General features: G+C 36.3%; 1 protein-coding gene across 1 annotated transcript in view; it reads left to right on the forward strand.

The window, feature by feature from the left end:
- Window positions 1-25970, forward strand: part of LOC150089217 (transient-receptor-potential-like protein) — a 127662-nt gene that overhangs the window by 95863 nt on the left and 5829 nt on the right. The window contains exons 11-13 of the mRNA XM_090389904.1: window positions 14390-14551; window positions 18386-18427; window positions 22804-22990. Coding sequence (XP_090246030.1) covers window positions 14390-14551; window positions 18386-18427; window positions 22804-22990 — 391 coding nt within the window. The remainder of the gene's footprint in view (window positions 1-14389; window positions 14552-18385; window positions 18428-22803; window positions 22991-25970) is intronic.

Genomic DNA, 25970 nt, shown 5'->3' on the forward strand with positions numbered 1-25970 from the left:
GACCACTGTAGTCTCCTTTATGAAAGCAAAAACACTTCCATTTACCCTTAATGATAGTTAAGTAACCCCACATAATCTGAGTGATTGCAGTACAATGCAATCACTGCCACCTAGTGGTTCTTTTATCTCTAGATTCTTATTGCATGACAAATCACTGCTGATAATCAGATCACAAGTATTGGTCTTTCTTGTTGACTGCAAAAGGATCTTGAAAATTGGGCAGATGGGCTAAGAAGTGGCAACTGAAGTTTAACATTGACAAATGCAAAGTACTGCATATGGGTAAAAGTAACCCCAGAGGAATGTACCAACTGTGTAGTACTACACTTAGGGTGTTAGAAAATGAAAAAGACATGGGAGTAATTGTGCAGTCAGATATGAAGTTTTCTGAGCAATGCAGACAGGCTGCAGGAGCAGGTCATGGGGTTTTGTCAATGATATACAGGAATTTTGCTAGCAGGGAAAAGGAGGTGATTATCCCTTTGTATAAGGCAATGGTCAGGCCACACCTTGAGTACTGCATACAGGTCTGGAGGCCTCATTTTAGGAAGGATGTCGATTTGCTTGAGTGTGTACAGAGAAGGGCAACAAGATTGGTGAAGGGAATGAAGGGATCCTCTTACCAAGAGAGGCTTAAGTTCTGCAAATTGCAGTGGCTGGAGACTAGGTCAGGTGATCTGATTGAGGTGTATAAGGCTTTGAATGGGTTGAGCATGCTGAATTCTGATAGGATTCTTCCACTTGCTCAGATTACGAACCTAAGGGGGCATAAATTCAAATTGAGGAAAGACAGTTGTAGAACAGATGTGTGGAAATTTGCCTTTCGCCAGTGGGTGATTAATTGCTAGAACAAACTTCCACCTGTCATTGTGGAAGTTGATAGCTTAAATAAATTCAAGGAGGAACTGGACAAACATTTAGAGGGAATGGTTGTGTGATTTTGTTTTTTGGCTGATGCTACATAAGCTCATATGCTTGCTTTCTTGCATCACATGCCTCTATTACTAACATCATGAACTATATCACACAGTAAGACAGCTTGGGAGCCAAATCATAATAAAATATATTATTTATAAGAATGGAAGCCATTTTACCATACAAAAAGCAACAGTGCTTTAGGGGAATGATAAAACTTCAGTACAGAAAATCAGATTCAATGTAATGCTACTTTCGTGTATTTGCTAACAGGGGGAGTTGTTAAGTGTGAAAGTGGGACTTATCTGTAACTGTGTGGTATCATGCAGTCTGAGAGGCTCCAGATTTTAACTTTGATATATGAAAAAAAGTATGCTGCTTTTGAATTTTACTTGAATGTATTAATACTTGACCTTTTACCAGTCAATGGTTTTTGTTATTTCTTTATTTTTTTTTAATAACAATTGAAAATTTTTAAAACATTTTCTGGCCACTAAAATATTTATTAGCTATAATGAAAAAAAAGTTTTTAATTATATATAAAATTACAGAAAAATATTGGCAAAGTATTGTAGAAACATTAAACAATTGATCTCTCCCAAGTTTAAGTTTATTGAGGCATTCAGTGCTTGAAACTTCAGCAATACTCCAACACAACAAATTAAACAGTACACCACTCCCTGGTTATACCACGGGGTTTCGGTGGGCGGGTTGTGATCCGCGTTATAAGACAACCGCACTGTAACTGATGCCTACAAATTTTCTCCAATTCATTGATTCTCGCTCCTAATGGGCTTCGAATATATATATGCGAGTGAAATCTGACCATATTTACAATATTTACAGTGCTCTATTGCATGCATTAATTTTTTTTAATCCCACCTGCAGAAAAAAAAAATCCACTTGAGAAGAGTTGATACTAATGTGTAAACAAACGAATTTTTCAAAAATTATTTATTGTCACAAAAAACATAACGATAGATACAATAATTATAAAATATTCAAGGAATTTATTTGATCACTTCTTTAAAAAGTCTAATTTTTTATTGCTTTTTAGAGAAGAATCATTTTTGCAAGATCATTTAAAGACACTAATTGCTAAATCTTTACTTGCACAACCTCCTGCTGTGCCTCTAACCACCCAATCACAGTCTCTAAGCCTTGTACTGCTTCCCGATCTGTGGGAATGGCAACAGGCTGCTTCTCTAGTTCTTCCATTTCCCCATCATTTCCATCCATTCTTTTTTCATTGATGATGCTTTCAACAATGTTTTCGTAAGTTAATAAGTGGTGCACTAATTCTTCTTTGCCAATATCAACCCACTAATCGATCATATTCTCTGTGAGTTCCTGTTCCTCGAGGGTATCTCTAAATGCCTGTATCTCTAAATATCTCAATGTATAGCAATTTATCCACTGTTTTGCTCTTTATCAGTTACAGTTTGATTTTCTCCATCAGCTGTTCTCAGAAAATTGTATCTTCCGAAATACTCTCCCAAGCAAGATCAATTTTGTATGCTACTTCCTTTAAATTTAACACCTTTAGAAATTCAGGAACATCATGATCGGAGGACAGCAAAGATCAAAGTAGCTTGCATCTGTAATTTACCTTAAAATTATAAATGTATAATTTCAGTGGTACTGTTCTTCACAGAGATATGAGGCAGAGTTGAACTGATGTTCTAGGAGCCATCCATTACATATATATACATGCACACACATGTTCCCCACTCAAATGACATGTCCAGCACAATTTTTGTGCTGGACAGTTATCTGAAAACAGTAATGCTTTTGGTTCGTTGCGTATTTTTCTCAAATGGCATTGCACTGATGGTACAAACTTTTCGTGAAACCAGGTCAAAAATAAATTTGCAGTCATCCATGCTTTTGAGCTGCTCACATATTCTACAGGGAGATGTTTTCGATTAATGAATTTAAAACATTGCAGATTCTTACTTTTTCCAATTACCATGGTAGGCAGCTTATGGGTTTCTGTTTTATTCAAGCACAAACAATAGTGACATGATCCTTACTTAACTTCAACCCTGCTTTGATCGGAGTTGATTTTAAATCCAAAGATTTCGTTGGTAACATTCTGTAAAACAGTGTAGACTCATCACAGTTGTATAGTTGCTCATCACAGAAACCTGCACATGTAAATTTTAAGTCACTAATAAATTGTTTTGCACTATCAGCATCTGATGATTTTGCTTCACCGCTAATTGTTATTTCCCCAATGTTATGACATTTCTGCCAACGCCATAGCCATCCATCACTGGCAGAGAATTCACCATCAAGCTTTAAGTCTTAAAAAAATTTCTCCACTTGCATCTTCAGAATGGGACCTGACAGTGGAAATCCTAAACTGGATTTTTGAATGAACCATATGTATAAACAATCATACACTGCCTTGTTTTTGCAGAGTCTTGATTTCTTTCTTTCCAGTCCTGGGGTTTTGTCCAACTTATCCAAGAAGGAAAGTAGTCTTCCTTCTTCTGCGGTCCATCCTCGTATTGTTCCCTCCGGAATACCAAACTTCCATTTTATTTGTGCTTTCGAGACACCACTTTTTACTCATTCGATTACAGTCAGCTTTTCTTTGATGGTGTACGACTTTCTTTTATTAACGTTCGCCACAATCCCTGAAATCAATTTTAATTTATTATGAACGATAGCTACGTCTGTAAAGCTCGCAAAAATGTAAAAAAATCACCGATACATACCAAACAGTTATAAAAAAACACAGCCGGCACAGGTAGGTCTCAAACTACAGATGGCCTTTTTGTTTGCAGTGACAACCCTTACACAAGGAAAGACGATCGATACTAACTGTAGAAGCTAAAACAACCACACATCTTTCAAATGCACTGCTCCCATCTGACTAATTTTCGGGAAAACCGTTCTTTTGTGTTGGAGAAGATAAGCAAATCATGTGACTCAAGCTAAGGGTGTAGTGGTTAGTAACCTTGAAGAAGATTAGCAAATCCTGCCACTCAAGGAAAGGGTAAGGCAGGACCGGATACCATTGCAAGAATAAAACTCGAACCGAGAAGGAATTTCTTTGTTTGATAAACATCCTTTTTGCTTCTTAACTCGGCGGGAAGGTAAAGGTCCCTGGGATTTCTGAGAACCCCTACTTTTTCCCCTCTCTTGCAAACACTGGGTCATTTGAGTGGGGAAAATGTGTGTGCATGTGTGTGTGTGTGTGTGTGTGTGTGTGTGTGTGTATATATATATATATATATATATATATATATATATATATATATGTAAAGGGCGGCTCCTAGAATATCAGTTCAACTCTGCCTCGTATCTCTGTGAAGAATAGTTACCACTGGAAAAGGGCCAGATATGTGGGAATGTAGGTTTGTGTGTATTATGTGTGTGTTCTGTTCTGGCCTCTTGGCTACTCAGAAGCATCAGTCACCTGGAGAGATGATTAATTTGGGTACTCATCCACACCACAAGAAGGTGGGCCAGTTCCAGTAGTGCTCATACTGTCCCAATTTGAGATGCTGACCCACCTGATGTAGACAAAAGGTGGGCCAGATTCCTCTGGGGGCTCACTCTAGAGGGGGGGGGGATTTTTTTTTTTGTATTCAGTTATACATTATATACAAAATTAAGACAAATGAGGTTACAATCAGGTTCCATTTCAAGACCATGAGAACGATTATGACTTAGTGATCCTGATCCCATATGATTCAGAAGATGTAACTGTAGATAACAGCTGCCATCTTTTCTCAAAAACTTCTCTGGCAAAAGTTTGAAATGCCCAAAAAATCTCAGCATTCTGGATAAGCAACAGTTCCTGGCCAGGCTGTAGAACACAATAATTTGTGAGAGTTCTTCTCTGATCCTCATAGTTAGTACATGAATATAGTACGCGATCCCAACTCTCTGTCTCACTGCAAAGACATAAATCTGTAGTAGCCAATTTCAACCTGAAGAGTCGCTCATTTAATGATCTGTGTCCTGTGGTCAAGAAAGACTTGTATAGATCAATGGAAAGCCATGATTGTACTTTTTTATCGTGAAGAAAAGTCACTTCTGGGAAGAAGCATCTTTGTCATCAATCCCAAAGAGGTTGTGTCCCAGCGGGTCTGCCACTCATTCAACAATTCATTCCACACTCTCTTTTTTTCATGCTTGATATCCTGCTGACAGTCAATAGTGATTCCCATAAACTCTGTTGGGATTTGCTTCTTTAACCTGTAAGAAAATCCTTTAAAGATCAAATGTAGGTCTAAGGGCAAAACTTCAGCTAAGACTTGTAAGGCAGGGGTCAACACTGTACGACATGCTCTAACTATGGATAATAAAATTGTTCTCTGCAAAGAATATAACTTGTTTCTAATTCTAACAATTAATGCTCTGTGAAACAAAGCGAGGCGTAGGTGGCAATTGGGATAAATACTGCATTATAATAATAAAAAAGATTTATTTGAGTGGGGAAGCCTGTTGCAGTGCAAGGTTTGCAAAGGAACATTAATATTTTTCTCAGAATTTTTTCCAATGGCAGTAAGACCTGTGGTATATCCGAATCCGTGGTATAAATGACGGCGTTATATCTAGGGAGTGGTGTATTTACAAATAACACTTTGGAATTAGTATCAGTAGTGGGAAATGATGCAAGGAAACCAGCTTATATTGTATCAGCCAAAAAAAAAAAAAAAAAAAAAATATATATATATATATATAAATAAATAAATAAATAAAATAAAAACAATCCCAACCTATCTACTCATCACAATATGTTCATTCCTTTGCATAATTTATAACTAATTCTTTCTTAAATTTATTCAAACTACCCACCTCTAACACCAGATGGAAGTTTGCACTTGCATTCTACAAACATCCTTTTTCAATTTATATTTATGTCCACTTAAATGTGTCATCTCAGTAAGAGTTAGGATGGCATCTGCATTTAATTTACTCAATCCATTTAAGGCTTTAAACACTTCAATCAAATCTCTCAGCATTTTAAACACTTTCATCAGGTGCCTAGTTTCCAAATGCTGCAACTTGCAGAATTGAAGTCTTTTATGTAAGAGTACCCTTCTTTGTCCTTGACTAATCTGATTGCTCTTCTCTGACCCTATTCCAACATATCCACATTCTTCCTAAAATGAAGTATTCACATCTGTGAGTAGTATTCAAAATGGGGCCTAAATATTGCCTTATACAATGGGATAATCACCTCCTAGTCCCTGATAGCAAAATTCCTGTATATCATTGACAAAATCCCATGAGCTGTGTGAATTCTAGCCTGCCTGTACTGCTCAGAAGACTTCATAATTAACCCCAGACCTTTTTCTTTCTTTACTATTTGAGTGCAGTACCACCCAACTGTAATGGTATTCTGGGATTACTGCTTTCTATATGCAGTACCTGCATTTTTCAATGTTAAATGTCAGTTGTCACTTCTCAGCCTGTCTGCCTAATTTTTTCTAGGTCTTGTTGCAGCATCATACCCCGATTTTTGTTATTAACCATGCTGAAAACCTTCACATTACCTGCAAACTTTGATGTTAAACTTGGTGTGTCTTTATCATTAATCAATATTGAAAACAATAAATGGCACAACACTTGTAACCTACTAATAACATTAGTCCAAGAAGAGCAGTGCCGATTAATAACTAATCTCTGCCTTCTGCCATTCCATCACTTTATCCATACCAGTAATTTCCCTCTGATGCCCACTCCTGAAGTTTGTATAGCAGTCTTTCATATGGAATAGTATGAAAAGCCTTGCTGAAAAGTATATGATGTTGGAATTTTTTTTTTCCATCCAGTTTCTGTATTACTATGTTGTATTATCAGCCAGTGAGATTGGTCAAACAAGATCTTCCCTTAACAAATCCATTCTGTGATTGCTGTTCAGTTACATTCCTGTCAGGATGATCGTACACTACTTTTTTGATTTTCCACTATTCTCCCTGGAACAGAAATCAAGCTTACAGGTGATTTGGGTGTAATTAATTACGTCTCCTTTCATTTCCCCTTTATGAACAATGGAGACATCTGGACATTTCTACTCCATAGTAGAGATGTGCAAATGTCTCCCCTGAGCATAATTTTGAGAATATCCATGTGTTCGTGGGTGATCCCACGAAACCATGGATATTCTCAAGACTTATTTACTTTAAGCTTCGACAATTTCTCTTTCACTTTCCTCTCAGTTATTACAAAATCATTCACTCCCAATTATAAATTGGTTTTCTTTTGGTCGTCCCTAAATACTTCTACATGCATGAATGTAGATGTGAAATCTTTATCTATTATTATCTAGTGGACTAATGTGATTCATTCCTTTCCTTCTAGGTGTTAACCCAGAAGGAAAGGAATTCCTAACCCTGTTGTGAATTGTTTGCAGACTAGTTTGTACTAGTCTGCAATCAACACATGATGAATCACTGCTGGTAACCAGATCAAGAACATTGTTTTCTCTTGTTGCCTCTCTAACGTGGTGTTAAAAGTAATCATCTAACAAATGAGAAATGCTTTGCTATTGTGAGCAGCCAGCTGAAAGTTGCAAATTGATATCTGTAAAAGTTAAAATTCCTTGATAAGACATTCTGATTTGCTGGCCCACTCTAATGTCTGTATATTTGTTCATTATCCTGATCACAAACCATGTGGCATGTTGTCATCATCATCAGCCATTTTTAATCCACTGCATGATGAAGGCCACTCCAGCAACTTTCCAGTTCCTTCTGTTTTGTGCAATTGCAATCCATTTACTACCCACAAACTCGTGAATTTCATCTATTCATCTCCGCCGTTGTCTTTCAGGTTTTCTTCTAGCTCCTCTTGGGTACCATTCTGTTATTTTCTTAGACCATCTGTCATCATGCCTTCGAGCTATGTGTCCTGCCCAAGACCATTTTAGTTCTTTAGTTTTTGATAAGAATGTCCTTTACTTGAGTTTGCTGCCTGATCCATGTGTTTCTCTCCTTATGTAACAGTCTGATTCCCAATATAATTCGTTCCATTCTTCGCTGTGTAGTTTTCAGCTTCTCTTCCATTCTTTTGGTGAGTGCCCAAGTTTCACTTCCATAAGTCATGGCGCATTAGTAGCTAATGCACCAATAAAATCAAAACCAAACCATAAGTCATGGTGGGGGTATACACTGGTTCATTATTTTACGTTTCAGACAAATTGGGATATTGCTCCTCACTATGTGATTATTTCTTCCTGAATGCTATCCATCCAAAATTTATTCTTCTCTTGACTTCCAGCCATTTATCATTATTACAGCTAATAACTTGTCCCAGATAAGTATATGACTCCACCTTTTCAATTACTGCTCCTTCAATCATTATGTCCCTTTCTGTGGCATACTTGTTCATGATTATTTTTGTTTTAGCCATATTCATCTTTAGTCCAAAATCCTTACTAATTGTGCAAAACTAATTAAGATTTTCTTCTAATTCTTTGGGATCGTGGCTTATGATCACAATGTCATCTGCAAATCGTAAATGGTTTAGGTACTCTCCATTCACATTGACTCCTTTCTGCGACCAGTCTAATCTTCTAAAAGCTTCCTCAAGGGCAGCAGTAAACAACTTCAGAGATATTGTGTCTCCATGTCGAACTCCTTTCTCAATTTTAAATTTGCTACTGTCTTTGTCTAGTCTAATAAAGGAGGTAGTGTTCTCATATATTTTCTTCAAAATCATAATATATGGGGTATCTATGCCTTGTCTTTCCAGTGCCCGAAACATTGCCTTATGCTGTATGGAGTCAAATGCCTTTTCATAATCCACAAATGCCAGGCATAATGGTTTTTTATATTCATTTGCTTTCTCCATTAGCTGTGATATTACATGAAGGTGATCCATAGTTGAGAATCCTATCCTAAGGCCAGCTTGCTCCTTCGGTTGATTCTCATCAAGTATTCTTTCTAACCTGTTAGTAATGACCCTTGTGAACAACTTGTAGATGTGGGATAACAAGCTAATCGGTCTATAATTTGCAATTTCTGATTTATCTCCTTTCTTATGCAGCAAAACTATGATTGCATTAGTCCACTCTTTAGGCTTCACACCTTTTCTAATGCATTTTGTGAAGAGTCTTGCCAGTTTTTGTGTCATGTATGTTCCTCTCAATTTTAACAACTCTACAGTAACTTCATCTTCCCCCTGGGGCTTTCTGATTCTTCATTTTCTTCAACGCATGTTCTACCTCATCAGGAAGAATATCGGGTATGTCGTACGTGTTATTAATTTGTGATCCATCTTCCCCACTGCTGGCATCATTCCCTTCCTCCTTGTATAATTCTCTATAGTAGTCTTCTGCTATTTGAATTATGCCTTCTCTGCTATTTATAAGTACATCATTGCTATTCTTCAGTTTCAGTATCATTTATCTTTCTGTATTACTGCTCATGGCTGCTGATTTAAGTCCTTTGTTTTCCCTTAATGTGTGTTCTACTTTTCTTGTGTTAAATCTCTCTGAGTCTCTTTCTAATGGCTTTGCATAACTCAGTATACTCAATTTACTCCTTGTCAGTGTTTATCTTGCTCTTCATTTGTCGCCTTTGGTTCATCACGACAAGTGTTTCTTGACTAATTTTTCTTCTTTGGATTTCTTTTTACCTATAGGTTTCTTGGGCTTTATCACTTTCAGAAAGTTGTAATATTCCTCGTCAATATCTTGGTCCTGAGTAGTCTGCAAAAACCCAAACTTGTTCTTAAGTTCCAGTACATACTGCTTTTTCTCATCTTCTGTTATCTCAAAGACCTTCGTATTATTTGCTCGAGTCAGTTTTTTCCTTTCTTTTTTTTCATATATATCAAGTGTGCATCTTACCATTCTGTGATCACTTCCAACATTTACCTTATTCAGGATGGTAACATCATTCACAATATATCTTCTGTTAGTGAGGATGAAGTCGATTTCATTAGTTGTTAATCCATTTGGACTCTTCCATGTCCACTTTCTGTTCACCCTTTTCTTTCTAACTAAAAAAAGTGTTCATTACTGACAATCCTCGAGATTCTGCAAATTCCACAAGTCTTTCACCTCTTTCATTTCTTTCACCAATTCCAAAATTTCCTATAGTTCCCCTTTCTACCCTGTTTTGTCTTTTTGCAACCTTAGCACTGAAGTCCCCCATAATAGTGTAGTAGGTTTTCTGCTCATTAGAAGACTCAATTTCAGTGTACATTTCTTCAGCCTCTTCATCATCATGGCTGGTGCATAAATCATTATAACCTTTAGGTTGTACTTCTTAGAAATCCTGAGTATTAGTCTTGACACCCTTGGTGATATACTTTTGAATTCCAAAATGTTGTTTTTTATCTTTATGGACCAAAAAGGCAACTCCACCTTCACTCCTTTCACTGTTTCCATTGGTGTACAGCAGATTTCCACTTGATAAACTTATATAAGTGATTCATTTCTTCTTCTTGTTTCAGCCAAACCGATTATATTCCAATTCACATTTTCTAATTCCTTTTCCAGCTCTAATATCCTGTCTTCACCGATGAGCGAGGCGCCTCCGTAGCCAGGTGAGAAGGAGCAGTAGTGCGTAGCACACGCTTCTTGATTAGACCGGGGTTCGAGCCCGTCACCACCAAATACGGAGGAAGCGGAAAGGTCAGGGAATGACCACCGCATATCCCGGAGCAATATGGCCTTAGTTGCTAATGCTCCTAAAAACCAAATAACCAACCAACCAACCAACCGATGAGCGATCTTACTTTGCAACAGGCCAAGTTCAGTTTCCGTGCATGGCAGCCTGGTCATACCCAGAGATTCTTAGCACCCTCTGTTTCCACTCTGATCCTCTCCTACCATAAGAGGGGGAGTGAAAGCCGCTGGGGACTGAGGGCCATTTGATTTATCGTGCTGTCATGTGCTGGAGGGTTTGGTCTTTTCCTCTTCACGCTGACCAGGCGTCTTGAAGAGAACCACTCTACACATTCGTTGCCACGTAAGTGACGTAACAGGGCTTACCATCTAGGTGTGCATGAGTGGATTTTAGGGAGGCAGGCCAACCAGACTTCTAAATCTTCTGTAATAGAAAGATATTGAATCCATCAGTGTTTTAGACTGAGTGTCTGATAACACACAGAATACCTGTTGCCCTCTAAGCCCCTATGTGGCGTGTAACAGACTCCAACTCTCATTTTTTTTTTCCAAGTCATTATAATCACCATATTCATTAGCATTAGCATTAGTAGAGGCATTTGATGCAAGAAAGCAAGCTTATGCAGCATCAGCCAAAAAAAAAAAAAACCCACTTCCACTTCACCCCTCTGTTCGTTCAAAATACCTGTCCAGCTGAGCCTTAAACTTATTTAGGCTATCAACCTCCACCACAAGGGATGGAAGTCTGTTCCACCAACCAACCACCCGCTGGCTAAATGCAAATTTCCGCACGTCTATCCTACATCTGTCTTTCCTCAATTTGAATTTATGCCCTCTCAGGTGATTTTTCTGAGCTAGAGGAAGAATCCCATCAGCATTGAGCATGCTTAAACCATTCAAGGCTTTATACACCTCTATCAGATCACCTCGCTGGTGCCTAGTCTCCAGACACTGTAATTTGCAAAACTTAAGCCTTTCTTCATAAGAGCACCCCTTTGTTCCATTCACTAATCTTGTTCCCTTCTCTGTACTCGTTCCAGCAGCTCTACATCCTTCTTGAAATGAGGCCTCCAGACCTGTATACAGTACTCTAGGTGTGGCCTGACCATCGCCTTATACAATGGAATAATACAATGCAATCAGAATTATACAATGGAAGAATCTATTTAATAAAAGTACTTATAATTATACCTTTTCTACAATGTTTGTTAAGCAAAAAAAAAAAAAAAAAACCCTTAAATTATCACAAAAAATTTAACTGTTAACACAGAGTCAAAACAAATTTGTGTATAGTGGCATATGTTACATAAAAACAGTATTATATATTTATGCAGTGCTACCCCTACCACTGAATGTTAAAGTCACCAACGTGAAACAGCATTTGGATGGTGTCATTCTTCACGTTTAGACTCTAGAGCAGTGACAAAAAGGAGCTATGGAATGATAAATATTGCTACACAATGTTTCAGCGTCTCAGAGCTTCCTGACAGAATGTATCATCTTAATCATGAAGTTTGTTGGAGGCAGTTTTATGGTTTCCATTGGTTCAGTTTTGTCTGTTGGTGGTAGTGCTTGAAACTAGTAGTTCTTAACCTACTTGCATAGTGGCAGAACTACAGAAATAGATGCTGTTGGTATCAGTACACAAATGCTCCATGTAGTACTGAAAAGTTGGATTGTCTTGCTTATAGCCTGAACCTTAATCCCACTAAACACCTGCAGAATGAATTGGAACATCAGTTCTAATCTGGTGTTCCAATGACCCTGCATTACTTTTTGAATTAAAGGTCTTTTTTTGCAAATACCTATGGATAGCTAAATACATAGGTATTTGCAAAACTATTTTCAAATGCACTATATGACTATAATTTTAGTCATATAGTGTATATGTATATTAGATAAGTTTTTGGTAATTTATATCGATAATGATACAATATTAATCAATTAAGCAGTAGTTTGAAAATGGCTAATGATGATGATACAACATAATGATAACATATATAAATAAAATATTGTGTGTACAGTTTGATTACTGTTACAGGTTGATTGAAAAGTTGTGCAACTCAACCGTTTTGTTAACTTTTTTTAATATTCCATTCCCACTTTGAAGATGTTCAATGTGATCTTTTTCTGTGTAACACAAACTCATTCAAAATATGATAAAGGGTTACCTTGGTTATGTTTGAAATATTCATTCCTGAATTTCTTTAGGCCATATTCTGCTTTAAACTGTCCCAAAAGAACAAAAAAAAAAAAAAAAAAAAGGTCAGGTGAGAATAAGTATAAGTATGAAGACAAGTCTTGGACTTGTCTTCACCATCTCTAACAGAGTCTCTCCACTCGCTGTCTCATAGATGTACTGTTTCTGCTGCATGCCTTTTCTACAGATACTTCCATGGGCACTGGCTTCTATAATTCCCACTCTCTCTTTCCAAACAGTCCGAACACGTGCCACCACCAGCCAACATCCATTTACTGTCCAACTTCAAACTTACAGAACCAACTTTTCATCTTCCTCATTTATTCATTCAACTGCCGTTTTCTGGAACAACCTTCCTTCATACATATTTCCTAAAAATTATTCTACAGAAGTTCAAGTCTAATATCAACAAATATCTTCTTTCTTCTTCTCAAGCTCCAGCCCAAGCACGGTACTAAGTACTGTAGGTTCTAATACCTCTTGTGTTTGGGGTTTTCATAAAAATAAATAAATGCCCGTGAATTCTAAGAAATCTGGTGATCATTGAAAAGTCTTCACATGTTTCATTGTTGGTTATGCAATATGTGCTATTCATCTAGGATGACTAATATGTGCTTGTCAACCTCATTCACTAATCAAATGATAAATTGCATGAAAGTAACAATGTATGATTATTAAAACTCTGTGAGTAAAAGCATTGCCAACCACATGCCGATGTGAAACAGTACACAAAACTCCAAATTTTTCAGAGTGTAATGGTGCCTTTGTAAAACAGTTACATATTCTGTCATTTTGGCTATTAACATTCCACCTGAGTAAAAAATTTAAGTGCATTCAAGCTGCTGACACCATTTTGAATGACTACTAAAACCACTGACAGTATGATCAATCCATACTATATCTGGTGCATTAAACTGGTATATAAGTTCAATGTTATGAAATGAAAATGCAACTGATCTCATATCAATTGCATTTTTGATGCCTATTGTCACACAGACACAGAGGTATTCCTAGGGTTGATGGCACTCAGGGCAAATAAAAAAAATGGCACCCCTTGAAAACTGTTCTTTAAAATTCTGGCTGAATTCTTATATTGGTACTCAAACTGGTTACTCATTATAATACCGGTTACAAAATAACAAAAAACAAAATACACTTTTATTGTTAAAAAATTTTAACTTATATTTGGTGCTCAGGCCACATGTCCCTTCTGCCTCACCCTAGTTATGCCACTGCACAGACATTACCAGTAAGATGACATATTGTCAATTTAAGCAGAACCAGGTGATATGGAAATGTGTACTTATCATGTTAACATATCATGATTATATGAACCTGAGTTCACAATCATTATATGTGAACTCATGTTCAATTATGAACATACATTGCACCTGCAAATACTTTCTTTCTAATCTAAAGTAGTTGTTAACATAACTGATACAATGTTGGAAGAAAAATCATGTGCATGACACTCTAAAAGTATGAATGATATGACAATACACATTGTCTTCTACAAAAATTTTATAGCACTATATTTTTCTCTAAGAAAAGTAGGTAAATAGCATGGGTTGCGACTTTATGATCATCCTCTTTATATAATTAAGGAATTGAAAATTGATAAACTATATCATTGATTATGAAATTATTTTGAGTTTAAATAAAAACTTTACATACAGGAAAGATCTGACATAGAGTGGAAATTTGCAAGGACAAAGCTGTTTATGAATTATTTTGAGGAAGGAAATACGGTGCCTCCTCCTTTTAACATCTTTCCCACTGTAAAGAATATTCTTCATATTTTTCGAAAGAAGAAAAAAAATCATTCAGCTTCAGACAAGGTAAGTTCTTGCTTAAGAAAAAGGAGAATTACAATTTATTTTACCCACTGAAATTATCTTGATACCATGGAGAAGTAGCAGAAAAGTGCTCATTACAGAGATGAAACTATAAATTTGATACACCCAATGCAAGATTCTTGGACTACCCTGTGTTCTCTTTAACAGTCATGCCAAACCAAACATCAATCCCCCCAGGCCCAGACCTGCTATTATGGTAGTTATCACTGGTTCATTATGCACCGTAAAGATTCTGTCCATCCCTTCACCTTTTACCAATATACAGCCTCAAAACTGGATTTCCACTCCATTTGAACCCCTCCCCATGATATTTTATCAGTGTTAAAAATCATACTGGATGTTATTTGTGAGGTAATGTCCCCTGTGACAGTATAGTGGTTCACCTCATCGCTTGTTTAGATAGGAAGGTATTTGCCTGCTTCCAAGTGAAAAAAAAAATATTGCCACATTTTCTTTAACATTTTGATTGTACATAATGCAACACTCCTGATTTGCCCAAAGTAAGATTTCATAAACACATTTGTGAAAGAAGATGATAAACTGAGTGTAATGTTGACATGAAAACCTTGAAAAAACAGTATTCAGGTGCCATCTCACACAGTCAGTAAAAAAAAATATACTGTTATTGGGATCTTTTCATGTAGTTGGAGGTCTTTTTTTGTTTAGGAACTTAAGTCTTTACACTGCCCTATAGAAAGCCTCATATGCCATAGTCCATTGATTGTATAATCTTATTACTGAATCTTCAATGCAACCATTGTTACATAAATATTACTGCACTGTAAGGTATTGATTCACATGATATATTTAATCTGTGTCATGTAATTATAAAACAAGTGTTTTATATAGCAAAGCTAATTTTTAAGTTTCAAAAATTTCTGCCCTTTATTAAAAAATGCACCCCTTCTGTCTCAAATTTTCAGCGTTTTTTTATATATATATATACAGTATATGTTTTTTTTTGTTTTTTTTTGTGATACCAGTTAGGTTATTTATAATAAAATTTTTATGTATAATAAGAAGGCTGTAATGTACACTTCTTAGATAAAAATTAAATAAATGAAATATGATAGCTTCTTGTTAGCATTCCAATACAGTAACCCAGTAGCAAGTAGAATTAACATATTTACTATTTTTATGGTACAGGTATTATTTATTGTATTATTATTTATTTAACAATGGATCGCATCATTTCTGTTTTAATAATTGTAAAACATTTTTTTCTTATTCATTTTGCTTAATCCTAAAACATTTTGTCTGTGCATGGTTGACAGTCAGTGTTCTAGAATACTCCTATTTAATCTGGCTTTTTTCTGTGAAGGTAGTAATTTTGTTTTTTTTTGGTTTGGCAAGAGAGAGAGAGAGAGAGAGAGAGAGAGAGAGCACTCAGGACCCTGGGTGTACCAAGCCCATACTCACCAGATGTAAGCCTTTTATCCAATTTATGCTGGCATTCTGCCTGCATCAGTTTATTTATTTATTTTTTTTTTTCAATTTAGTGAAGTGCACGTGGAATGAGATGTTCCCCAGGCTGTTCCAGATTTGTCAAACAGGCCTTAGAAAAAATGTTTAATGCTTGCTTTAGTAAAAGCTGCCAAAAATAGCTGTTGGTTATTTTTATAGTTTTACTGATTTATGAAACAAATAATTTGCTAAGTGACATATTTTGAAGTGTGAAAAACTCTTGTGAAAGAACAATAGCTGCATTTCGATATACAAGATTAGAAACTATGCAAAACAGCCTTCTTTTCAGGGGGTGTGCTGAAGTTGACGCATGAAAGCCATTTGTTAATTATCTGTCATAACATCACTGATTGTACATATCTGCATATGTGACTTAAAAAATTTTAAAGTAGTAAAATAAAGGCCACACACATAGAAAATGAATAATAGGAAAGGAAGGAAAATGTCAAAATCCAGTGAGACAGCATGTCTCCTTGCAGCTTAAGGTTTCCAAAAATGAAATTCTTTAATGAACGGAAGGAAATTTCCATTGAAAATGGAAGGAAATTTTCTGAGATAAGCTAACCTCAAAATCAGCATGCATTTTTCTGTATACAAAATGAACAGAAAATAATTTTCCATGATGAATTTGATTTTTTTAAATTTGATATCAAGAATTACTCATACAATTCATAAAATGCTAATTTTATATTTAGTGCATTTAAGAATAGAAAAATCCTAATGGCAGATTGGATGAACATTGTGTCCCCTACTTAGTTGCTTTGATGATTATAGAAATGGAAGAATGTTTTACCTTTATCATTTGTTATTACAGTATATATTTTCTGTTTATACTCTAGGTCAGCCACATATGGGCAGAGGAATATATACTGTAGCGACTATAAGAAAGCTACCATTTCAGTAGCTTCTTATAGTCTCTTGAATTAAGGTTCTGGATAATCTGGTATGACTGCTGGCTGCTTGGCTACAATCAAAATGCTGTTTTCTCTGCTGGAATGCCACAACACCTATAGAAGAGATAGAAAGATAAGAGTTCTGGTCAACTGCTCCACTGAAATACTAATTGCATTTTGTAAAAGTTTTAAAGGATGAAAAGTGTGCATAGTGTCCCTAGAAGTGGTCCACCACCAACCCCTGTTGGTGTATTACTTGTAATTACTGTTCAAGATTGTTCAGTAATTGCTTAAATATCAAGTTTATCCAGTTGTTGAACAAGGAATGTTGCTCAAAACCTAGATATTTCACAGAGGGCTGTTTTAGCAGTCACCAGGCAAATATTAATGCTATATCTATACAAGATCTGATCTGTTCGATTGATAACTGTAAATGATCATATGGATGGGATGAATTTTGCCACCAATTATGACAATTCAATGAAACTTTCATTTGGTCATGGAAATATCTTCCCCCCCTGCTTATATTGAAAATCCTCACTGTGATGAAAAAATTGCTGTATAGTATAGTATAGTATGGTATATCACAATTTTTGATTATTTATTCTAGAAAGATTCATATTTATTTTAGAAAGGAGTTAATAGGGTACTCAAAACTCGTACAGTAACTGCAGAAAGATAGGATGTCATTAGGCATTATTTATTTTTCTTGAATTTGATGAAAAGGGCATCTTTGGCGGAACTGTATTCCAGCAAGATGGAGCATTACCCTCATTTCTGTTAAAGTGCAACTACTTTTCTGAAGAATGCATTTTGATATAACCTCTCGTTTTGATATTAAATTGCTTTCATAAAGTTGTACGACTTTTAGATGTGGACTCCTTGAAAGATCATGTCTTACAGAACTCAGAATTTGAAATTCATTAGAATTGAAACATGCAGTTAGAAGAGAGATCTATAGTACTAGGCCAGTGTGCCTCAATAACTCCATGAGTAATTTGGCTTCTTGACTCATTTTAATAATTGAAAATAATGCAATATTTTCTATTTTTCCTAAGGTAATAAATAAATAATTATCAAATTATAAAGTTTAAATTCATCATGGGGGGGAAGTTATATTATGATCAGTCAGTGATTGGGCTATGATCAACCACCACAAAATATGCAGTCAGCATGTACTGCTTTCTCTATAAATACCAAAATAATAAAACACAGAAATCCTAAAACTAAATATAAAAAGTTGCATATCTGCTTATTTGAATCCAAGTACGATGCCTCTGTGTCATTGCATAGAACAAACATAAAATGTATTATTTTTTGAAATATTTTCATTTTTGGTAAACCAGGAGTAAATTTCAGATTTCTGTTACCCATTTTAATAAAATTATGGATATTTATGATATGCACTACATTTATTTCTAGATATGTCAACTCATCTCTACATTTTATTTTTTCTTAGGACAAAAGTGAAAATGATAAAGCAGTTGATCACCGTTATCAGGTAAGAACTGGGCAGTCATTTATTTCTCATGCAAAATTTATATCTGAAAAAAAATTTCCCTTACACTCAGAGTATTAATAACTGCCAAAGCTTTTTCATGACTTTTAGCATTAGCATAGGCATGATGCAAGACATATACAAGGCTTATACAGCATTAACAAAAAAAAAAAAAAAAAACCATTTCGCCCATCCATTTGGTTCAAAAGTTTGTCCAGTTCTTCCTTGAATTCATTTAAGCTATCAACTTCCACAACAACAGATGGAAGTTTGCTCCAGCAATCAGCTGGCTATAAGTAAATATATGCACATCTATTCTACAACTGTCTTTCTTCAGTTCGAGGAAAGACAATTGTAGAATCTGAGCAAGAGGTAGAATCCTATCAGGATTCAGCCTGCTCAAACCTTTCAAGGCCTTATACACCTCAATCAGATCACCTCGCAGTTCTCCTCGCCTATTCTCCAGATGCAGCAATTTTCAGAACTCAAGCCTTTCTTGGTAAGGCACCCCTTTGTTCCCTTCATCAATCTTTTTGCCTTTCTCTGTACTCGTTCTAGCAACTCTACATCCTTCCTAAAATGAAGCCTCCAGACCCGCACAGTACTCAAGCCTGACACCATTGCCTTATACAAAGGGATAATCACCTCCTTATCTCTGCTAGAAAAATTCCTGTATATCATTGACAAGCCTCATGACCTGCTATGGCAGCCTGTCTGCACTGCTCAGAAAACTTCATATATGACTGACCCCCTCAGTCATATATGAAGAATTACCCCCTCCCCAGGTGTTTTTCATTCTCCAGTACACTGAGTATAGTACCACACATTTGGGACATTTCTCTGGGTTACTGCTACCCATATGCAGTACTTTGCATTTGTCAATGTTAAACTTCAGTTACCACTTCTCAGCCCATCTGCCCAACTTTTCTAGATCCTGTTGCAGTAGCATACTGTCATTAACAACCCTGCCAACTTTTGTATCACCTGCAAACTTGGACATTAAGTCTGATCTGCCTTCATCAATTTCATTGATAAATATACAAAACAACAATGGGCTAACACCGAACCCTGTGGGACTCCACTATTAACATTAGTCCGTGAAGAGCAGCACCCATTGATTACCAACCTATGTCTTCTCCCACTCGACCATCCTTTTATCCATTGTAGCAACTTACCCTTAATACCATTCTGCTCCAATTTGTACGATAGTCTTCCATGCGCAACAGTGTCAGAAGCTTTCCTGAAGATAGGCAGGCGAAGGCATAATACGAGAAATCTTTGGCAAAGGATGCAAAGAAAAACAGCAAAGAGTTCTTTACTTATGTGAACTCTAGAAGGAAGGGGATGAATCAGATTGGTCCACTTGATATCGATGGTTCAACTGTTGATGATCCTGCTCAGGTAGCTAACAAACTAAATGAATATTTTGCATCTACATTCATACATGAGGAGTTATTCAGTGATGGGAATGCCAGAGATGTATTCAACTCTGGCAGTAAGCTAGATAATCTTGTAATAACTGAGAGTAAAGTGGAGGAGAAACTGTTGAAGATAAACATACGAAAGGCACCTGGGGTGGATGGAATCTATCCAGTTATATTAAAGGAGGTGGCAAAGGAAGTAAGCAAACCCTTAGCCATAATTATGAGAGCTTCCCTAGCACATGTAGGTACCCATGGACTGGAGATGTGCAAATGTGACCCCAATCCACAAAGGAGGATTAATGGGAGACACGGGTAATTACAGAGCTGTTAGTTTAACTTCTGTTCCAGGGAAATTAATGGAGGCACTGGTTAAAGAAACATTGCAGGATCATCTGGACAAGACTTCAGTTATAGTTCGGACACGGCATGGGTTTGTTAAGGGGAAGTCTTGTCTGACTAATTTGATTGGATACTATGATGTAGTCACAAAGGAACTGGATGCAAAGAATAACTTTGATATCATATATTTGGATCTTAGAAAGGCCTTTGATACTGTTGCACATGGAAGACTTCTGCACAAATTGGAGCAGTGTGGCATTGGAGGCAAATTTCTGCTATGGATAAAGGGATGGTTGAGTGGAAGAAGACAGAGAGTGGTAATCAATGGACACTGCTCTTCGTGGACTAATGTTATTATTGGAGTCCCTTGTGGTTCAGTGTTGGATCCATTGTTGTTTTCTGTATTTATAAATGATATTGATGATGGTATATCAGGCTTAATGTCCAAGTTTGCAGATGATACGAAGGTTGGCAGGGTTGTTAATGACAGTACACTGCTGCAACAGAATCTAGAAAAGTTGAGCAGATGGGCTGAGAGGTGGCAAATGAAGTTTAACACTGACAAATGTAAAGTACTACATATGGGAAGCAGTAATCCCAGAGTAACGTATCAACTCTGTGGTACCACACTGACAGTGGTAGAGAATGAAAAGGACCTGGGGGTAATTGTGCAGGCAGATATGAAGTTTTCTGAGCAGTGCAGATGGTCTGCAAGAGTAGCTCATGGTGTCTTGTCAGTGATATACAGGAATTTTTCTAGCAGGGATAAGGTGGTGATTATCCCCCTTGTATAAGGCAATGGTCAGACCATACCTTGAGTACTGTATACAGGTCTAGAAGCCTCATTTTAAGAAGGATGTAGAGCTGTTGGAACGAGTACAGAAAAGGGCAACAAGATTAGTGAATGGAACAATGGGTTGCTCTTACGAAGAAAGGCTTAAGTTTTGCAAAGTACAGTGTCTGGAGACTAGGCACCGGCGAGGTGATCTGATTGAGGTGTATAAAGCCTTGAATGGTTTGAGCATGCTCAATGCTTATGGGATTCTTCCTCTTGCTCAGAATTTATTTATTTATTTTGTATGATGTGATCATACGAAAACACGAATGAACCACGAAGGAACCAGTTTTTTCTTGCTTCCTTCGTGTATCATGGCCGGAATATCCAACCAACCGGTTGGTTCGGCACCATTGTGATATCCAGCCCGAGGCTGGAATCGAACCCACGACCTTTGGGTTGCCAGGCAGGCACTTTACTTACCTGGCTAGCCTGGTCGGCTTGCTCAGAATAATCGCCTGAGAGGATATAAATTCAAATTTAGGAAAGAAGGTTGTAGGATAGATGTGCAGAAGTTTGCTTTTAGCCAGCAGGTGGTTGATTGCTGGAACAAACTTCCATCTGTCGTTGTAGAAGTTGATGGCTTAAATAGATTCAAGGCAGAACTTGACAAACGTTTGGAGCGAGTGGATGGGTGAAATAAGTTTTTATTTAATTTTTTTTTTTTTCTTTTTGCTGATGCTATGTAATCTTGCATCATGTGCCTTTGCTAATGCTAATAGCTCAATTCTCTCACATTTTCCTCTTTTATATTTATAACCTTCTCCTACTGATTGGAAATATTATCCAGTTTTGTGATAGCACACTGCATTTCATTTTTCCAGTTTCAGAAACCTTGTCTTGCACAAACAGCCTCAACTCCATTTTCTTAACTGATGATCTCCATGAAATTCTACAAGGGGCAAAGAAACAGTTAACTGCACTTTTAAAACTCAGTTCTGCCTTATTTCTCACAAAAAAGAGTCTACTGTTCCTATGCTTATCTTTGATTGCACACATATTTCTAGACAAGACCACATAAATCTATTAGGGATTACCCTGACTTCTAATCTCTCCTGGCATTAGCACATCACAAATATTGCTTCCAGTGTATTAAAAAAACTGGGCTTTCCTTTTTGCTCTTGGCATTTCTTCTTCTAAACAAGTACCCACTCTACATCTCCAATCTGTCCTACCATAGAATACTGTTTTCATATCTGTGGTGACACTTTCAAGCTTCTGAACTCCATAAGAGAGGGTAGTCATGTTAATTAATAATCCATCTCCTTATAAAGTCTCTGCACTCTCTGTCTTTTAGATGTTCATTAACAAGGGCACGGTTCATCTATAATTTCTGAACTCCCTTCCAAACTGGTCTCAACACATTTTGCAACTAGTCAGTCATTGTCTGACTCTAAGCTCACAGACACATTATCCTCTGTCTTTTCAGCCTTCATTCCATACACAGTACTAAGTACTACATGTATTTGGTTTTAATACCTTTCATTTTCTGGTGTTAATTAAAAAAAAAAAAGGGCAAAAAAAAAAAAGATGAGTAGTAGACAGCTTCCCATTAAATTAAACTCAAATATGGGCCTGCCTTTGTCTTTGTGGTAACTTTTGAGACAGGACCTTGTTAGGATAATTAAATTAAATTACGTCATGATATAAGGCAGTTTCCTTGCAGCCTTTGGCACCAGTGTCATAGATTGCCAACATGTATTATGCACTCCTCCTGAATTTTTCCATTATAAGATTCTAATCTTGTTCCTTTTAAGTGAAATTCATTATTTATTTTATAGTATGTTATGAGAAATCTTGTATGGCGTTATGTCACCACCCAGCAAAGAAATTTTGAGGACCACATTGTTAATGAAGATGATATTAATGAAGTAAGACAAGATGTTAATTCTTTTCGCTATGAACTGATGGATGTTCTTAAAGAAAATGGAATGAACATATCAAGAGCAAACATGGACAAGACTGATGGTAGGTCATTTTTAACTTGTGCTTAAATACTGAATTTGAGGAATTATACTAAATAAATGCAGCCCTTTCTCTAGTAGGTAATTTGAATGTTTACTAATCATGTGTAAGGTCAATTTTATGCTAGTATTTTCTTAGACTCCATTCCATAGGTCTGTAACAAAACTGAGTGGAGCATATTCTAAGCATATGGTCAATTTCTCAGCATGGTCTGTGCTTGTTAACAGGTTGGTTGGGTTATTTGGTTATGTTATTTGGCATTTGATGGTGCATTAGCAGCTAAGGCCATAATGCTCTAGTAGATAATTTGAATGTTTACTAATCATGTGTAAGGACAATTTTATGCTAGTATTTTCTTAGACTCCATTCCATAGGTCTGTAACAAAACTGAGTGGAGCATATTCTAAGCATATGGTCATTTTCTCAGCATGGTCTGTACTTGTTAACAGGTTGGTTGGGTTATTTGGTTAGGTTATTTGGCATTTGATGGTGCATTAGCAGCTAAGGCCATAATGCTCTAGTAGGTAATTTGAATGTTTATAATCATGTGTAAGGACAATTTTATGCTAGTATTTTCTTAGACTCCATTCCATAGGTCTGTAACAAAACTGAGTGGAGCATATTCTAAGCATATGGTCATTTTCCCAGCATGGTCTGTGCTTGTTAACAGGTTGGTTGGGTTATTTGGTTAGGTTATTTGGCACTTGATGGTGCATTAGCAGCTAAGGCCATAATGTGCTAAGTCAAGATAAAGAAAATACATCAAAAAATATATTTTGTAACCTCTAAACAGGTTACCACATCTAAAGAAGTAAATATATATCAAAACTATAAAAGGATATATTCACATATGTGTGTACAAATTAATGGACTATAAAAAGTTAAAAACATCAGACATTGTTTGTCACCTCAAATCCTGCTGATTGTAAATGTTTAGCCAAATTAATAAAATCTGTAAAACATAAATGTTGTGCTTTGGTAAAAAGAGGGCATTCCATAAAAATATGAATAATGGTTAAAATAGTTTTACAGTTCTCACACTTAGGTGGGTCGTCCACCCTCACAGAAAAGTGTGTGTCAGATGACTGTGACCCATGCAGAGCTGAGCAAGAACAACTTCCTCTCTTCGGACCCTGCGTAGACCGGGCTGCCATTGTAGTCCAGTCTACCCAGGCTTAAAAAGGCTCAATTCAAGTGGACTCTACGCAAGGAAGCCAGTGGTTTGTATCCCATTAATTCCAAACTACTGCTGAGCTCGTTATAACTGGTGCCATGAACCTTGTGCTATAGACTTGGAGCCCTTAATAAATGGAGTACCGTTCTGTTCTCTGATGAGTCCTGTATTAGCCTACAAACAGATTCTAGACATTATTCATCTGGAAACAATGAAGAATGTGGTACTATGCCTCCAACATCAGAGAAAGGGACACTTATGATGGAAGTACTGTGAGGTGGAATAATGATCAACGGCCTTAGGGGTACCATAACTGCGCAGAGGTATCGAGAAAAGGTACTCAAACCTTATGTGTGACTTTTCAAGGGTGCAGGTTGGCCCACATTTTCTTTTCATGCACAATAATGCCACTGCTCATAGAGCTCAAGTGGTGACTTTAAACTTAAGATATCCGATGACTGCTGTGGCCAGCACGATCACCAGACTTAAATTCAATCGTACATATGTGAGACTCCTGGCTGACTCTTATGATGTCAAATTGTGCCAGACGTTCGAAGGTATTCCAATTAGCCTTATCAAAGATATCCACTCCACTCAGATATCCTTGATGGTTGACATGGTCTTTTTTCATCAAAAGAGATATCATAGGGAAGTGACCACTCCCATAGGAATTTTTTCAATCTCCCATGTGAACAAAGGCAGGAGAGAAGGGAAGCAGATAGATAGATTAATGGCAGTACATGTATGGCTAGGCATATGGAGAAAGTTGTTTTCTCACATTTAGGAGAGACAGTGAGCTCATTATTTTTGAGCATGTGCTCTATTTTACACCCATTCATATTAAGTCCTTATATTACACCCCCTCATATTATATGTTAATTAAGATTTCCTAATAAAAGAACAGGAGCAGGCAGTTGCACGGTGAAATCATCAAGTTCTGTCTGGGAGATATTGATTTATGTCTGTATTTAAGAAATACAGAAAATTAGCACAATTGAATCAATAATTAACAGAAAATAAATTTTTTGGGACAGCATCTGTCATGTCCAGCATGACCACCACCAGGTTAACATGCAGTTAAACTGAATGTATTCAGACTGCATTTAAACTGTACAAGATCGGTGATACTAAAAGAGTTTATTCTTAATAAGTTCAGATAACACATTCTTTTATTTTTGTTTTTAAAACTAGTAATGTCATACTTCATGTGGGGCATCAATCAATATGTTTATTTATTACTTTGGTGCAGCTTATGGAAGATATCGGTGTTAATGACACTTGTGTAGATTTTAAAACTGTTAATTCATATTTAAGTGTTATTTGATTTGCATAGCAAGAATCTGAATAGCAAGAATCTACAGATAATAGAGTCTTGCTATTCAGAGGTTCTTGATTTGTTAGTTCCATGTACAGTAGAGCCTCAGTTATCCAGAATAATTATTGTCAGACCTGTTCCGGATAGCGAAATTTTCCGTATAATTGAATGTAAGGTAAAATTAAATAAATTCTGTTATAATGTATTAAGGTAAAAACAAAAAAAAGACTTTAAATAGTGTGAGAAAAATGAATTTATTTAATTAAAAAAATAATAACAACTTATACACAAAAACTTGCACTTTTACATAAGTATATTCGGATAGGTATTTTACTGCAAATTTAGTGGAAAAAAATTTAACATAATTTTGTAAAATAATGTTCAATCATTTTTTGTTTCATTTGTTGACTTTTTTTTTTTTTTATGCTAAATCTCTCAAGTTCTTTAATAATATCAATTTGATTATATCACATTCTTCCTGGTTTTCTGCCCAT

Source organism: Mastigoproctus giganteus, chromosome 2, assembly GCF_048544385.1.
Source record: "Mastigoproctus giganteus isolate SK-2022 chromosome 2, ASM4854438v1, whole genome shotgun sequence".
NCBI classification, from domain to species: Eukaryota; Metazoa; Arthropoda; class Arachnida; order Uropygi; family Thelyphonidae; genus Mastigoproctus; species Mastigoproctus giganteus.